At 46.8% G+C, this 18,323-nt stretch overlaps 1 protein-coding gene and 1 long non-coding RNA gene across 2 annotated transcripts in view; one reads left to right on the top strand and one right to left on the bottom strand.

Moving 5' to 3' along the window:
* Window positions 1-5,276, bottom strand: part of LOC125435057 (urokinase plasminogen activator surface receptor-like) — a 19,679-nt gene extending 14,403 nt beyond the window's left edge. Inside the window, exon 1 of the mRNA XM_048501070.1 lies at window positions 5,099-5,276. Within this exon, the coding sequence (XP_048357027.1) occupies window positions 5,099-5,153 (55 nt within the window). The 5' untranslated portion in view covers window positions 5,154-5,276. The remainder of the gene's footprint in view (window positions 1-5,098) is intronic.
* On the top strand, window positions 4,986-18,323 carry LOC125435058. The gene is made up of 4 exons (XR_007244849.1): window positions 4,986-5,174; window positions 11,214-11,607; window positions 14,833-14,909; window positions 18,075-18,323. It is a non-coding gene; the product is annotated as an uncharacterized LOC125435058 (long non-coding RNA).

Here is an 18,323-nt window from a genome sequence, read left to right as displayed (position 1 = left end):
TCCCATTAGGGAAACTTACATGAATTTGTGTTTGTACTAACTGCAGCCGGGAAATGTGGGCCTTCTTCCTCTGACTTGTGATGAGCGTATTCCTGGAGGTGTGCAATTGGAAGCTTCAAGCCAAAAGTAGTTTCCACACTTAGCCAAGAAATTAAACCAGAGCAGGATCTCCCAATTGGCTCTGAAGACCTACCCGGATGATTACTGAAAGCTGGACCATTAAACCCTGGGCACTGCTCCTCTCTCAGAGGGGAGGGTAAAATCTAAGATGAAGTCTGCCTGCGTGGGTTGCAAGGAAGAGGCGAGATGCAGCGATATCATCCGGTGGACAGAAGCCAGTGGCAGGAAGCGTGATCCGTGGATCTGGCAACTCTGCTGAGTTCTGGTCCCTGGCACCTTTTATTAGGGTTTTCGGGAGGCAGGAGAACAGGAGGATACATGACTCATAGGGGCTGCATACGTGAGAGAGGAAATGTTCCTGTCCGGGTCTAATCCATACCTGGGGGTATGCACCCCTTTTGTCCCTTTGTCCGGGACGTCTTGTGACAGTGAGTCAGGCATCTCATGACCTATGACTCATGGGGGTCTTGTGACAGGTGAGTGTGTGTGACCAGAAGGGCACAGATGGTGTAGGTGTGCCCGCACTCTTTCTGAGGCTCTGCTGGGTTCGCGGGGCTCACCCCTACACTAAGAGGCTTGCAGTTGTGATCCTAAGAAGGAAGCACCAAAATGGGACTTACTTCTGAGTAGAACTGCATAAAGTTCTTTTCACTCTCCCTCTCCCGGTTACTGCTCTCCCCAGGATGATCAGACCCCCTTCCTGATTTGAGGATGTTTCTGCTCTCACCCTGTTTCTGCTCTCACCACTAGACACTGTTCTCCCCTTTGAAAACTAGGACAAGAACTTAGAACCACTGGATTCCAATGTTGCCATTTTATTTTATTTATTAAACCATCCATCCCCCAACTTTCACTGTGGCTCTAGGTGGCTTACAATAACAGTTACAATCATTTCCAATGGAAATGGGCACCATCTGTGCATGCATCGGTGCATGTATTTTTACCTGTAATTTTTGGAATTGCTGCTATAATGTATTTTAATGAATTTTAATGTTTTATTGTTATTTTATGCCTATTAAAGGTTAATAAAGATAAAGAGAAGTTTTATTGTTATATTGTATTTATGAGATCTTATATTGTATTTGTTTTATGTCTCATTGTACACCGCCCAGAGCCCTTCGGGGGTTGGGCGGTCTATTAAGACCAATGAATGAATGAATGAATGAATGAATGAATGAATGAATGAATGAATGAATGAATGAATGAATGAATGAATGAATGAATGAAAGCAGAATAAAATGACAATCCCAAATTTCATCCTCTCTTAGCTGCTACCACTTGGCATCATTCTGCCCTTATAGAACCACTGGCGTATTTAGGGTGGGACAAGTCAGGGCATGTACTCTGGGCACCACTTGTGTGGAGGTGCCCTGGCTGCCCCTTTGCATGTAAAACCTGGGTTAAAGAAAAAAGTCACTAATGTAACAACTTTCATTTAAACTGGGTTGGGCAAAATAAAACGGCTTAGAAGCATTTGGGGGGCGAGTTTTGTTGGAACCTATTTCCCATAACCCCCTTTTCACACCACTTAACGTGTTATATTTTGCCTGTGCGGTATCACCCAATGTTGATTAATCTGCACTTTAAGGTTTGAAAGGATTCCTTGGCTGGTAGCATGGCCAGCGAATCAAAAGACAGACCCGAGGCTAAAACTTTTTGCTCAACACAAGCTAACCCATCAGAGAGCTGAAGGCCAGGGAGCAGTAACTGCTGGCAATTATATAAAATCAAAATCTAACCTCAAAAAGTGCCAAGACCATTCACAAGAACAAGAGGCTGTTTCCCTAGCATTGCCAGGCTGTTCACACACACGTATGATGGCCGAAGAACCTCAGAACAAGTTTGGATCTCTTGGAACCAAAGTAAGTGCAGATGTCTTGCTGTGAATTTGCATCCATGTCCGCCCCATGGCCTTCATAAAGCATCAGCCCCAGCCCCAGCAAGTTGATAGCGCACAGTGGCTAAATGAATGAATTTCGATCCCTGCAACCTTTCCAATCTTCCCTCTGCCACAAACTCCCTTTACAGCCTTAGTCAAGCCCCTTCTCTGAGTCTCAAGCTTCTATGTACCATATGGGAACAGCAATACTGGCCTTCCCAGCAGTGGCGTAGGAGGTTAAGAGCTCGTGTATCTAATCTGGAGGAACCGGGTTTGATTCCCAGCTCTGCCGCCTGAGCTGTGGAGGCTTATCTGGGGAATTCAGATTAGCCTGTACACTCCCACACATGCCAGCTGGGTGACCTTGGGCTAGTCACAGCTTCTCGGAGCTCTCTCAGCCCCACCTACCTTACAGGGTGTTTGTTATGAGGGGGGAAGGGCAAGGAGATTGTCAGCCCCTTTGAGTCTCCTGCAGGAGAGAAAGGGGGGATATAAATCCAAACTCTTCTTCTTCCTCACAGACAGAAGTGGAGCAAGGGGGAACTGTGCCCCGGGCATGTACCCTGCGCCCCTGCCACAACACCATCCATCACTGCCCCAGAACACCATGCCACGCCCTTACCACATGCCCTCTGTGGCCCGGCCATGCCCCCTCCGCTGCTCTGCCTGGGGCATCACGTCCCACCCGGCCCCGTTGGAGCTACGCCACTGCTCACAGGATATTTGTAAGGACTGAAACATAATGTCTGGGAAGTGCTTTGGACAATGTAATCACTGGCATTGTTTTATAATCATTTATAAACTGGAAACCATCTGGCAAGCTTGGCTGAAACAGTAGCCGCCTAACCTTTCTTCCCCCTCTTTGCACACCTGCAGTATCTGGGATGGTCAGTAACTGCAGGATGTGAGTCTTTCTGAGCTGGACACAAGGAAGTTACGGTGAAGCGGAAAGGAATGATGAACAAATCAGGGAAGGTCTTCGTTTCCCACTCTTATGTGTCCTCCTAATAAAACCATGCCTAAAGAATGGAATCTAGCAGTGCTGGCTTCTTGCTCCTCAGTTCACTATCTTCAGCCAATATCTCCTGTGAGGAAGCCCACCTTAGGAGCAGCAGTGGCGTAGGAGGTTAAGAGCTCGTGTATCTAATCTGGAGGAACCGGGTTTGATTCCCAGCTCTACCGCTTGAGTTGTGGAGGCTTATCTGGGGAATTCAGATTAGCCTGTACATGCCCACACACGCCAGCTGGGTGACCTTGGGCTAGTCACAGCTTCTCGGAGCTCTCTCAGCCCCACCCACCTCACAGGGTGTTTGTTTTGAGGGGGAAGGGCAAGGAGATTGTCAGCCCCTTTGAGTCTCCTGCAGGAGAGAAAGGGGGGATATAAATCCAAACTCTTCTTCTTAACTAATGAAACCTCAATCAGCTGTGTTTCTTTACATGGTGAAAACCCTGCCGGTTTCCCCAGTGGGGATCCAAAGCAACTCACAACGTCCTATCCCTTCCACTTTTCCTCACAACACCCCTGTGAGGTAGGTTAGACTAAGAGTATGTGACTGACCCAAGGTCACCCAATATGATTTCAAGGTGAAGCAAGGGTTCAAATGGGAATCATTCGGACTGCAGTCTGATAGGATGACATCCCTGGTTTTGTGTACCACTCCTCGAAATTCGGTAAATATGAATTTGTTGCCCCATGACGTATTTGCAGGGCAGTCTGTACAAATGAATGTAATAATCTTATTTATCAGTTTGTGTGTGAGAAGTTCGATCACAGCGGGAAGAACTTTCATCTCTCCCAGATGTGATACTTTTTAAAACCTTTGGAAGATGCCACATATTCAACAGCTTGCCCTTAAACATACAGAAATCAAGGGCAGAGAAATCAAACAATGCAGATGTACATCCCTTGATCAACAATGGGACTATAAGCTTTCCAGTGACCTTTTATTCATGTCCTATTTTCTCCAAATTTATTGCTATATGAGATTGCAACTTTTTAAACATTCCGCATGTTTTTGGGTCTATCCTGAAGTTGGTTCGGGCTCTATCTTTCATTTCCCCGCTTCTTCCCTGAGGTTGTAAGGCGAGCTTTCCTTTTAAAGTGAGACCTAATTGGGTTGACTCTATGTGCAAAAACCTTTTCCCAAAAAGGGTTTACAATCCAAATGATCTGAAAACAAAGAATGTGGATTGGTTGTTGTGGGTTTTCCGGTCTGCGTGGCCGTGGTCTGGTCGATCTTGTTCCTAACGTTTCGCCTGCACCTGTGGCTGGCATCTTCAGAGGTGTATCACAGAGAGAAGTCTGTTACACATTGTGATGCACCTCTGAAGACGCCAGTCACAGATGCAGGCGAAACGTTAGGAACAAGATCTACCAGACCACGGCCACGCAGCCCGGAAAACCCACAACAACCAGTTGAATCTGGCTGTGAAAGCCTTCAACAATACAAAGAATGTGGAGTCTGGGTGCTAACTTTGAGTTAGAGCAATCCGGACTTTTTTCCCAAAAGAGTTGGCATCTTGTGTATGGTAATTAATTGATTAACAGTGTCTGGTGATTCATACAAACAACTACTTTTAACCAGGCTGAATTTTAACAGGGTGGATAAGGGGGTTAAGGAAGCTGTGCCTGTATTAAGAAATTTAAATATGAGTCCAGGGGATCCTGGCTGAGAGTCTTCTTTACAGTTGAGGCAAGCAGAAAACATTTGGCTCAGAAGATTACCATTCTAACCATTACACCCCGCTCTCCACCCTCAAGATAAGAACTGAAAACAATTTCCCTTTATGTGACTGGTTTTCCTGACAGCATATTGCTTCTTCCCATCTCATACCCACTAAGACCCTATTTTCTTACTAAGAACAATATCCTCTTTGAGGTCTGACCCCCCCCCCTCTCCCAAACACGCACACACTTTGACTACTGAATGTCACTGCTTTCCAAAAGTTGGAAAGCCCCTCTGAGTGTAAACAGACTTATCTAACCACTGGAACCCACTGCCCTGACTATTCAGGTTGAGAAATTCTTGGCCACTCATACACATCAACTTCCACAGTATACATTCAAGCAGAAAATAATTGGAAGGATTTTTTTTTTACCATGAGACACCAGCGAAGAGAGGAAGAAAAAACAGGTCCAGAAGGAGAAATGCATGTCCTCGAGCAGCAACGTGAGGTAGGAAGACTGGTTTTCTAATTTTTCCCTGCCTGTTTCAGCCCCGTGAGGATTTTCTGCCAACGCTTCTTTGTTTCTGTCTGTTTATTCTTTTAAACAGGTTTTCCCTCTGGCCCCACCTCTGACATGAATTGGAGAGGAACTTCTCTCCCCCTTTTGCTGAATTTGAGAGGATGACGCAGCCAATAGTCAGACCATGACAGGAAAAGGTGTGGGGGGGGGAGAGATGACAGTTAAACTCTGCTGCTTAATGGGTTTTCTTTGGCATCTGCTCTCAATGCATCCGGGAAAAATACGCAATCATTTTTGAAGCAGTAGCATAGTGAGTTTCAAAGGGCCACGGAACACATGCAGAGCGCAGGCTGCTTTCCTCTCTATTGGAGTCCGTCTGCGACTGAGAAGTTCTCTTCTCTGTGTTATCTGCACAACAACCCTGAGAGGTGGTTAGACTGCATGTGGTTGACTGGTTGCCCAGCAAGCTCGATCCCTATCATCTGTGCCTTTTCAGACCTTGATCACTGAGGTTGTGATCTCCTCCTTTGAATTCAGGCAGACTTATTTCTGTACCACAAAGCCTGAATTAGCTTGTAGGAGGAAGAAGAAGAAGAAGAAGAAGAAGAAGAAGAAGAAGAAGAAGAAGAAGAAGAAGAAGAAGAAGAAGAAGAAGAAGAGGAGGAGGAGGAGGAGGAGGAGGAGGAGGAGGAGGAGGAGGAGGAGGAGGAGGAGGAAAAGGAGGAGGAGGAGGAGTAGTAGTTTGGATTTATAACCCCCTTTCTCTCCTGTAGGAGACTCGAAGGGGCTTTCAATCTCCTTGCCCTTCCCCGCTCACAACAAACACCCTGTGAGGTGTGTGGGGCTGAGGGAGCTCCAAGAAGCTGTGACTAGCCCAAGGTCACCCAGCTGGCATGTGTGGGAGTGTACAGGCTAATCTGAATTCCCCAGATAAGCCTCCACAGCTCAGGTGGCAGAGCTGGGAATCAAACCCGGTTCCTCCAGATCAGAATGCACCTGCTCTCAGCCACTACGCCACTGAACCAAACATCCCAAGCATGTGAATATGAAAGGCAGGTTCACACAGTGCACACTCCTGACATCTCCCACATTTCTGCCACATTCTTTTGCTCAGACATGTGCTAGGAGTTTAGTGCTCAAAAAACCTTAATTCCCTGGTGGGTGAAGGGTAAGGTGACCAGATGGTCACCTTTGTGAACCGGGACAGGCGGGTAGGTGGAGTGAAGTGACGTAGCTGCGCATCTTGTGCTACAGCCTTGGGAGCGCCCTGCCTTCTGGGGGGCAGCTACAGACACCACCCTGTGACAGGGGTGGGAAGCGGCAGCGCCCCAGAAAAGCCCGATAACTCCCTCTTGACACTGCAATGGGGAGGCTGCCGCATCTGCCTTGCGCCCCAGAAGGCAGTGCGGCAGCCTTCCAAAAATCGGGACAATTGAAATAACCTGCGGGACGTGGGACAAATTGTTTGAAGGTGGGCCAAAAGCGGGATGTCTGGTCAGCCTAGTGAAGGGTGCAGTTTGGGGCTGTGGTGTGCTGGAAGCAAGGGAGGACACAGGTCTCCTGATATAGCCAGAGACCTCCCACCATTTATCCCCAAGGGTAAAGAGGGGAAATGGGAAAAGGAGAGGAGACAAAATGTAATGACATCACTTCCTTTTATGATGGAAGTGACGTCTTGTGATTCTATTTTTTGTTATAAACTTCCACCAATATATCACAGTATATCCCAGATCCATTCCGAAACACCATGCAACCTACATATCATTCAATTTACAGAACCATAAAAAACAACAAAAGAAAACTAAAAAATACACATCTGGCTCACATCCTTCTAGCCTCACATTTTCATCGTAATGTGATTTCTAACAATCCTTTGTCTAGATTCTCACCATTTTCCAAATGAGTATGTAAACTATTCTTAGCAACTATATTTTAAAATACTCCAACTGTACCACTGTATTACAGTGATTCAGACGATGCTCCTACAAAACAGTTCTCAATCTTAATGTAAATATGTCAACATCATGTGATTCTAGAGCTAGAGAACCCATTCCTGCCCCCAGTTCCCACTGGAGGGCTACTTGCAGCGGCTGGTGAGCCTAACCAGGAAAGGGACATAACCCTGTAATATTTTCCTGATTGTAAAGGGAGCTGCTGTTTGACTCGTTGTGGAAATTTATGTGTATCAGTGGCGAAACCACCAGGGGACAGGGGGTGCACGACACACCGGGTACACCATTTCTAGTCATGTGGGGGGTGAAAAAATCCCCCCTCCCCCTGTGCCCCCCCGCCCCCCGCGGCACCCCTCCGCGGCGCACCACCCCACTTACTTTTAGGAATGGAGCAGGCAGGAAGCCTGCCTGCGCTGCCTGGGCCTGGTGGGAACTACATTTCCCAGGGGCTCCTGGGAAATGTAGTTCCCACCAGGCCCAGGCAATACAGGCAGGCTTCCGGCCTCCTTCTCCGGCCTGCTCCTTTCCTAAAAGTAAGTGGGGTGGGGTGGGGTGTGCAGGGGGCACTGTGGGGGAGCACAGGGGGTGTGGGGCGGGGCACGGGGGGGCATGGGGGGTGTCACGGGGGGAGGCGCAAAAGCCAGAGTGTGCACTGGGCGCAATCTGGTCTTGCTACGCCTCTGATGTGTACTGATGGAGTATGATAAGGGTTGCCAACTCCAAGTTGCCAACTCCATCCAGAGCCCTTCGGGGATTGGGCGGTATATTAAGTCAAATAAATAATAATAATAATAATAATAACAAGTTGGGATATTTCTGAAAATTTGGGGGTAGAGCCTGGGATGGGTGGGGTTTGGAGAGGGAGGGACCTCAGTGAGGTGCAGTGAAATAGAGACCACCCTTCAATGCAGTCATTTTCTTCAGGGGGAACAGTATCCTTCAGATCAGCTTCAATTCTGGTGCAGTTCTGGGACGGCAACCAGAGGTATCTTGTTTCCCTGTCAAGGCAATATCCATCCATCCATCCATCCATCCATCCATCCATCCATCCATCCATCCACCCACCCACCCACCCACCCATCCACCCATCCACCCATCCATCCATCCATCCATCCATCCATCCATCCATCCATCCATCCATCCATCCATCCATCCATCCATCCATCCATCCAAATCCATCCATCCATCCATCCATCCATCCATCCATCCATCCATCCATCCATCCATCCATCCATCCATCCATCCATCCATCCATCCATCCATCCATCCATCCATCCATCCATCCATCCATCCATCCATCCATTTTTTTTTGGAATATGGAAGTTAATTATGAAGCCCAGCAGATGAATGAGGAATTGGCTTCAAACAGCTTTAAGCCGAACAATAATTAAAACAATGAAGGAAATGTGATTTTAGGGCAAGTCTACAAATGACACCACTTAGTAGAGAAGAATTTCTCAAGAAATTCTACCACTTCACAGTAAATGTTTCAGAGAGATGCTCATTTCTGGAGTTGCCAACTTCCAGGAGACACCTGGAGATTGCCTGCTGTTACAATTGATCTCCAGACAATTGGGATCCGTTCCCCTGGAGAAAATAGCTGTTTTGGAGGGTGACCTCTGTGGCATTATACCGTACTGAATTCCCCGCTCCCCAAACTGTGTCCTTCCCTGACTTTTCCTCCCCACCCCCCAATCTCCAGATATTTCCTAACCTGGAGCTGGCAACCCTACCAGCAGAGCTATTTTGAACTGGGAAATGGATAGAAATGGGAGTGGGGCTGGGCTCAAGTTGTCCTTCCTAAATTCTTCTGTGGCCCTGAGCTAAATCCCTGCCCCTCCAAGGCTGCTTGCTGCAAACTGATCACATGTTTGGGGATCTGAATGAGGATCCCCAACATCACATGCTGTTTACCCCAGCGGAGTGATCTTCCAGTCTGGTAGCCAACTGTTCTCATTTCTGCTTCAGGCTCTGAATGCATCTTAAGAACTTGGCAAGAAATTCTCCCTCGCCCTTGTACTGTCTGTAACACAGATCACATGTTGAACTGTGCAATTCATTCAATCAAATTGGAAAAAAAAACACCTAAAGAAAGAACTATTCTCAATGCTAGGATGAGATCCAGAGGGCAAAGGAGAGAATAAAGAAGAACTTAGCTACAAAAATGTCCCATCGACTTCTCTTTTCTCTTTCCATTTCTCCTCGTGACGACCACTCATTGAATCACTGCTGACATGTTCTTTCCTTACCTAAGCCAAATACCAAACCCTTGATTTTTTTTCTTTATTTGGATTTTAAAGCAAAAGCTAACATTTGGAATGGTTCAGAAGAACACGCCGATTCATACCCATCCTGATTGAACGCACAAAGCACAGCCTGCCAGTCACGGAGGTCTCAAAAACAAACAAACCGTTGCCCCCTCCCGCCCCTCCACAAGCATATCCACAGGACAGCCCACTGAGGAGTCAGATCAAACAGCCCCAGTGATTTGCACAACTAAACTAGGCCACGCAGCATAGGAGAAAGCGACATGTTAAAAATAACGTTTCCTGTAAGGGAATTTGAAACATGACAAATGGTACAGGAGAAAACAATGAGGTCTGCAAGTTGATCAAATGGGAAGAGGGGAAAAAATTACAGGAGACTGAGTTAATCTGGAAAACAACCGTTCCAAAGCTGAATTGTTTTCCCATGCAGGGCTGTTATTTGATGTATGTTAAAAAAATACATCTTTTGTTTAGCAAACAAATACAAATTTAAAAATAGGAAATGAATTGGGTGGCTGCCTCTCGGGTTTTACTCTACGGCAGGGGTCTGCAACCTGCGGCTCTCCAGGTGTTCCTGGACTACAATTCCCATCAGCCCCTGCCAGCATGGCCAATTTTGGCCATGCTGGCAGGGGCTGATGGGATTTGTAGTCCATGAATGTCTGGAGAGCCGCAGGTTGCAGACCCCTGCTCTACGGCATAGGTGTCAAACTCAGGCCCTCCAGATGTTCCTGGACTACAATTCCCAGCAGCCCCTGCTAGCAAGGCCAATTGGCCTTGCTGGCATGGGCTGATGGGAATTGTAGTCCAGGAACACCTGGAGGGCCTGAGTTTGACACCTCTACGGCACAGGTATCAAACTCGCGCCCTCCAGATGGTATGGACTACAGTTCACATCATCCCCTGCCAGCTGGCAGGGGATGATGGGAACTGTGGTCCATAACATCTGGAGGGCCACAAGTTTGACACCTATGCTCTACAGCAGTGGTGGCGAAGCTATGGCACTCCAGATGTTCATGGACTACAATTCCCATCAGCCACTGCTAGCATGGCCAATTGGTAGTCCATGAACATCTGGAGTGCCATAGCTTTGCCACCACAGCTCTACGGTGTTAAAACCCACAGAAGTCCCTCCCTTCCCCAAACCTCATCCTCCTCAGGCTTCATCTCCAAAATCTCCAGGTATTTCCCAACCCGGAGTTGGCAACCCTAGAGATTAGGGAAAGTGAGCGTTTATCCACCTGGAAGCTGTCATTCTTACTGGGGAGAGCAGTTTTCAGGGTTGGGAAACCAGCCAACCACCTTCAATTGACCTCAAAGCCTGTATCAAACAGGCATGATGTCATTTCCTTGTGACAAATTTGCCTCCTGGAAGAAGAAACCGGAAGGAAGAGCCGTATTGCTCTCTTTTTCAAAGAAAGCAGAAGGTAATACTCCAAGAAGATAATATAGAGGTGTCTATCCATAGTATCAGTCTATGAACTCAGGGTAAAGAATAGGTTCTTCCAGCTTCCCTTCTTAGTTGTGGGAAGGACGGCAGACCTAACAGGAAGCAAACAGTGCTGAATTTCCCTATGGGCTTGGCAGGCTGATGCCTAGGGCCTCAAAATCCAGGAGACTTCCAGCCAAGGTGTATAATATTTTCAACACTGTCTCATATAGACCTTTCTTACACATGCTGTCATAACGCACTGTCGTCTCTAAACAACCTCTCAGTAATTTTCCTTGCACTCCAATTCAGAATAATACTGTCTTAAGCCGATAACTCGACACTAGCATCGATTAATCTATTGATTTTGTCTTTCTAGGACTTTACTGAAGTGGACCACCCTTTTTGAAAAGATTCATTCCACTTTTTTTATTTTAAACACTTGTCATCCTCCATTTTACTCAGTTTTGTTTAAAATTCCATCATTCTGCAGTCACGAGGGCGAGGGATTGGAATAGCTTAGACCTTTCTTCATCTAAATCCGCCGCTGGAGGCAAAACTCCTGAGTGCTCAATGAAGTGAATCATGATGCCTTCTTGAATAGGTTACTCCTTGCAGTTTCTCCGTTTTTGGTCAGGCCGGCAACTCCTCTTGGATTAGTGGATTCCTTGAAAGTTATCTTTTTTCTTATGCTGTCCAGTCTGCCAGGTCTGATCTTCTTCCTTCTCCTGTGGAGAAAGAACAGTTGAGAGTTGGGTACAAAGCTTGCAAAGGTATGACTCCTGTCCTTTGGAACACTCACCTGGTGCAGGTTTGCCATTTGTCCACTGCTGGCGGGAGAATCTTCACTGAGTGACTTTAGGGTTGCCATTGATATGAACATATAGTTTATAATGTTTTAAGCCATATATTTAATCATATAAAGTGTATTAGAGGTAAGATGCTGTTAGTTAAACAAAGAACTGTAATTTCATTAGTAGAGAGGCTTTGCTTGGAAGAAGGGGGGGCGATTTTTGCACTTTTCAGTAACGTCTGATACACATGCTGTGGAATTTGGGTACGGCCTCTCACCAGAAAGATAAAGGAGACAAAGCGTACAGAAGCTTACAAATACAGATAAAGATGAAGTAAAATCTTAGGCCGTTTCTGCACGGCCCCCTCGCGCCCCCATGCCGGCAGGAGTTCTGTCGGCGTGGGGGCGGGAGCCTGCTCGCACGCAAGCGTGCGAGCAGGCAACGGGGAGGCCGGCAGAAGGCAGGGCGGCTCCGCACGGAGCCGCCTCTGCGCCCTCCCCCGCCCCACTTACGGCGTCCCCCTCGTCGCCTGCGGGGCGTCGCAGCCCCGCCCACGCTGCCCTCCGACCCCTGGAGGTCGGAGGACAGTGTGGGCGGGGCTGCGACGCCCCGTAGGCGACGAGGAGGACGCCGTAAGTGGGGCGGGGGAGGGAGAAAGCGTCTTCCCGGCGGCGCGGTTCGCACCGCGCCGCAGGGAAGACGATCCCTCCCCAACAACAACCCTTTAAAGGGTTGTTGTTTAGGGCGGCTTGACGCCGCCCTGGGGGGAGGGAAGAGGCGTCAGGTCGCTGCTGCTGCGTTGCAGCAGCGGCGCCTGTGCGAACGGCGGCCTGGGGGCGCCTTTTTTGGCGCCCCCAGGCCGTCGTAAAAGGGCCGTGCAGATACGGCCTTAGTTGATATAGCAACCAAGATCTCTGAATGGGGCAAGATGACATAAAGAATACACGCCCAATTGTGGAAAGCAAGGTGGGCTTTGGAGAGGAGTGGAGATTCAAATGGCAATGTGTACGTATTCCAAATCTAGCCAATGGTCAGAAGACAAGGAGGGATGTTTGTAAGAGGGTATAAATTATGTTACGCAAGCAACAGCCCCTTGAACCTCCTCCCTGTTGCTAACAGAGGAGAGTTCCCTCTTCTGCGCAGAATTGAAAGAAAACAATAAATCTCTGAACACTGAAGAAGCTTTTGGGTGGTTATTTTTGTAACCGGTCAGAGCTTTTGCTCTGTGGACAAGGCCTTTGCCCTTGTGCCTATCACCATCTCCAGCTTGGAAAATTCCTGGAGATTTTGCAAATGGCACCTGGGAAGGGCAGGATTTAAGGAGGGAAGGTTGCTCAGCAGGGTATGCCACAGAGTCTGGCCTCCAAAGCAGCCATTTTGCTCCAGGTTTCCTCGAGTCTGGAGATCAACTGTCATTCTGGGGCATCGCCAGGGCCCACCTTGAAATTGGAAACCAAGGTAGTGGGGGAAATGAGAGGGGTGAAATGCTGTCTGTCAATGCAGCTATGTCGCTTTTGACTACACAACAGGAAGTAGGGTTGCCAACCCTCAGTTGGTGGCTGGAGATCTACCCGTTTTACAGCTGATCTCCAGGTGAAAAAGATCAATACACCTGGGGAAAATGGCCACTTGGGAAGGTGGGCTCTGTGGCATTATGCCCAGTGGTGGGATCCAAAAATTTTAATAACAGGTTCCGATAGTGGTGGGATTCAAACAGTGGCGCTGCCGCATACATGCATCTCCAGTCCCTATTGGGCAGGGAGGTTGCTTTAGTAACCTAAGGTAACCAGATTTTCACCCTTTTGGGGCGCTCCCTGGTTTCCCACCCTGTCAAAGGGGAGCGCCCCAGAAGGCAGTGCGGCAGCCTTCCAAAAATCGGGAGATTTAAAAAACCCCACGGGACGCGGGACAAATTGCTTAAAAGTGGGACTGTCCCACCAAAAGCGGGACATCTGGTCACACTATAGTAACCCCTTCTTGGCACTCAGAAAAGATTCGTAACCACTTCTGGAGAAGTGGTGAGAACTGGTTGGATCCCACCTCTGATTATGCCCCTTTGAAGACCCTGCCCTCCTCAAGCCCCGCCCTCCTCTCGTTTCACCCCCAAAATCTCCAGGTATCTCCCAAACTGGAGCTGGGAATCCTAAAGGAAGAGACATCATTGCATCCAGCTACACATCCAGCTTTTACATCACTTCCCATTATGCAGCCAGAAGTGATGTTGTGGCATTGATGGACACCATTTCAGTAAACCATGCTGCCCAGTGGTGGGCTCTAACACAGTAGGCTCTAATCTGGAGAACTGGGTTTGATTCCTAACTCCTCCCAATGCCTGCTGGGTGACCCTAAGTTAGTCACAGTTGTCTCAGAACTCTATCAGCTCCACCTACCTCACAAAGTATCTGTTGTAGGGAGGGGAAGGGAAAGAGTTCGTAAGCCATTTTGATATTCCTTATGGTTGAGAAAAGTGGTGTAAAAATCGAAAATCAACCTCTGAAGTCGGGACGGCGACGCAATGAAGTGACGAGACGCAGCGATATCATCCGGTGGAGAGAAGCCAGCTGCGTGCTAGCGTGATCCATGGATCTGGCTAATCTGCCGTACCGTGGTCCCTGGCACCTTTTATTAGGGTTTGGGGAAGGCGGGAGAGCGGGAGAAAGTTGCGCAATTCATGGCCTGCGGGGGCAGTGTAGGTGCAGGAGGAAACGTCTCCGTCTGGGTCAATTCCACATCTGGGGGTCTTGTGTCCCATGACTCAGGCATCTGGTGACCTGTGAGTCAGGGGGATCTCGCGATGTGCATACGTGGGAGCTCAGGAGGGCACAGATGGCGCAGGCATTCCTGTGCACTTTCTGAGGCTCTACTGGGTCCGCTGACGCACCTCTACACACCTCCTCTTCCTTTTCTTCATCACTGGCTTACTAGGGTTCCTAGCCCTTGTTTGGCCCTTGTGTCTTTCCTGCTGACTACTTTATTGTCTTTTAGGCACCAGGACAATATATGTTTTGGTACCCATGTAATAAACTGAGGGGGTTCCATCTTTTTCAAACTGTTTTTGTGGTCTGCTTCTAGCCTGAGAACTGTTATATGGATATTTTAGACTGCTGCATGCCGTATTATGTTGTTTTTATGCCAATGATTGTTACTGATAATCATTATGCCTTTTTTCTCTTTATTTTACTGGATTGTTTTGCCTTTGTGAAGCACCTTGAGAAGGTCTCTAGAGAAGCAGCATACAAATAACTGGATTGCCCCCAGCTCTGCAAGTCTTCCAAGCGAAGGTGAGAGCCCAGCTACTCTATGGAGCTCCTATTTGGCTGGTTCCGAATAACAGCATTATCAAATCATTCCACTCCAAATTCTTGCACAAATTATTTGGCGTGCCAAACTGCGTCCCATACGCAGTCTTATGTTTAGAATCTGGCCAATATTCTATAGAGGCCACTATTTGGCTAATCATTATAAAATTCTGGTTAAATATTCACTACCGAAGCTCCAGAAACTCATTGACCCAACTTACCTTGAGTGAACTCCACCATTCAAAATGGTGCACAATAGTTACAGCAAAGATTGGGGAACTGGGCTATGACAGTGACTCCTTCAATATGCTAACCTTTACTGAAACTTTTGCCCTCATTAAAGAGAGGCTGTTAGCAATGGACTATCAACAACTGCAGAGCTTGGCGAATAAATCTTGTTCACCAACAAATATGTCAATTCCTTTCACGCAGGGATACCCAGCCTACTATATTACAGCGCTCACAAATCCCATACACAGGAGAGCCTATATGCTGGCTAGATTTAACATCATGCCATCTCCACTACATAGAGGAAGACTTAAAGGTCTTCCAAGCGATAAGAGGTTTTGTACCTGTAGCATAGGACAGCTGGATTCCATCCCACACATCCTCCTGAACTGCATATTATACCAAGAACTCCGATCCAGCCTGCTATCTCAAGCTATAGACCCCATGATTGATTATACTGAATCAGACAAAGTAGTTATGCTTTTAAATTGTCAGGATTTTCATTGTTGCCTTATAGTGGCAAAGTTTTTGTCAGAAGTTTGTAAACTGAATGTATGACAAACGCGAAGTTTTTTACTATTCACTTTTTAACTGGAACTGTATTTTATATTATCGTGTATATGCCAATAAAGGCTTATTGAAATTGAAATAACTGGATTGGGCAGAAATCTATGTATCTGCTTCAGAAGGGTATCAGTCCAGGTTCAAAGAAAGGCTTCTGGGAAATTGCTGTTGCCTCACTAGGATTACAGATAATTAGGGCTTATACTTTTATACCTTGAACTGAGATAGATTTGAGGTGCTTGAACCCAGCTAATTTTTCTTCTGCTAACATTTTCTTCCACTTGAGCACCTGTGAGTCACCTATATGGATCGAAAGAAACATTCCAGATAATGAAGTCACCAGGGGTGGGTTCAGGAGCGACAGCAGGAATTCTTTACACTTTTTTGACCCAGAATGACCTGAGATTGAACAGAGAGGTGTTTGAACTTCTTCGAAGCATCTGAGGTATTTGCTGCGTCATAACGCCAAGCCTCAAAACACCCCCATCGCAGTTTCGAAAGATAACAATTAAAATCCAAAAAGCTGCTTCAGATAGTCAAAATCAGAAAGGAATAGAAAGAAGAAACGCTGGAAATTTAGAGCTCACAGAATTGTAGGAACAGTTTTGATCAGACTGAAGTGTATAGGTTGCAGGCATTTACTATGGCCCCTTCCGCACACGCAAAATAATGCATTTTCAAACTACTTTCACAACTGTTTGCAAGTGGATTTTGCTATTCCGCACAGCTTCAAAGAGCACTGAGAGCAGTTTGAAAGTGCATTATTCTGTATGTGCGGAATGAGCATTAAGGGGAAAGTTATTTGGGGTTTTATTATACGTTGTTTTCAGATTTGGCATTGTAAGCCATCTTGAGCCACAAGGGAAAAGCAGATATAAATATTTGAATACCGTAAATAAAAATAATGGTCCACGTTATCTGGTGTCTTGCTTTCAAGAAGAGCTGGGCAGATGGCTCAGGAAATTGACAAGCAAATGACGTGAAAATGGTGGGCATCTTCCGTTTGCCAGGAGCATTTTGTACGCAGTGGTTTTATTCATCGGAACATGTGAGTTCTGCTGAATATTTTATGAACCTTGGGGCGATACATTAATTTTGCCCTTCACAATTAATTGGTAGGCCCTATTCACAAAAATTGTGGGCCTTTTGTTTGCAAGAGCATGGTTTGGGGTAGACTGTTACATGCCTGTCTTAAAGACCTTTACTACACAGTCTAGTTAAACCATAGTCCACTGACACAAAAGGATCTATTAAATTTCCTTAATACCAAACATTTAAAGGAACTTGTGTGAAGGCTGCCCGCCTGGTAGGCTAGGGAGAACGGAAGGGTCGTCTCTATGGCATCACATCCCCAATGAGTGACTGCCTCTCCCAAAACGGCCCCTTCTCTAGGCACTGCCCCCAAATCTCCAGGAATTTCCTAGATTTCCCATGGGCCCCTTTCCCTGCTTCCTCCCTCCAAATATAGTTAACAGATAAGACTGCATATTTAAATGTACATAATATTTACATAATATGTATATTATATTATTTAGTATGTTCTGTTTAGGGATGATAAAGTTGCGGCGCAGCAGTGGCGTAGGAGGTTAAGAGCTCGTGTATCTAATCTTGGAGGAACCGGGTTTGATTCCCAGCTCTGCCGCCTGAGCTGTGGAGGCTTATCTGGGGAATTCAGATTAGCCTGGGCACTCCCACACACGCCAGCTGGGTGACCTTGGGCTAGTCACAGCTTCTTGGAGCTCTCTCAGCCCCACCCACCTCACAGGGTGTTTGTTGTGAAGGGGGAAGGGCAAGGAGATTGTAAGCCCCTTTGAGTCTCCTGCAGGAGAGAAAGGGGAGATATAAATCCAAACTCCTCCTCCTCCTCCTCCTCCTCCTCCTCTTCTTCTTCTTCTTCTTCTTCTTCTTCTTCTTCTTCTTCTTCTTCTTCTTCTTCTTCTTCTTCTTATTCTTATTCTTCTTCTTGTGATTGACCGTGAGTGCTGAACTACTGGATAGGCTGAGTGTCTTCCTGCTTAAAACTAAAAGCCACTGCCCTGGAGTGAGCTATTCATCTGCTAAATGCAGGCAAAATTAACCAGTATACTGGGATAGCTCAGCCTTGTGGGAGCCCACAGCCCCCCTCTTGTCTAGCCCTGTCCTCAAAATGTGTCTAAAAATAGTGAAAAATCAGTCATCTCTTCCCATCAAGTCCACTAACAATCTCCCTGAAAGCAGTCATTCTATCAAAAGGTCATTGTATTTTGCTGTGTTTCCTCATCTTCTATTTGAAATTCTTCCAGGATGGAAAAGCCTTGGAGTTCTAAACAAATCAAGAACATTCCTGGTCTCAAAATATTTCTGATTTTTTTTTAGAATCCCGCATCATGAAAACTGAACATCTTAGTACATCTTTTCATCTCTTCTATTTCATGTTTACAGAGCTGACAAAGGAAGAAAACATTATTATTATTGTTTGGCATAGCTTGCTACATTTCTAGACGTGACAGTGAGGGATCTGTGATTTTTTTAAAGTGGAAATAAAGGAGCAGCTCTGAAGGTCTGTTGTGTTAGGAAAGTGACCATAAGGTTTATTTTTTTCCATAGGAAAACTGTTCAATAGCA

This window comes from Sphaerodactylus townsendi, linkage group LG06 (genome assembly GCF_021028975.2).
Source record: "Sphaerodactylus townsendi isolate TG3544 linkage group LG06, MPM_Stown_v2.3, whole genome shotgun sequence".
NCBI classification, from domain to species: Eukaryota; Metazoa; Chordata; class Lepidosauria; order Squamata; family Sphaerodactylidae; genus Sphaerodactylus; species Sphaerodactylus townsendi.
This window is presented reverse-complemented; position numbering and strand designations above follow the sequence as displayed.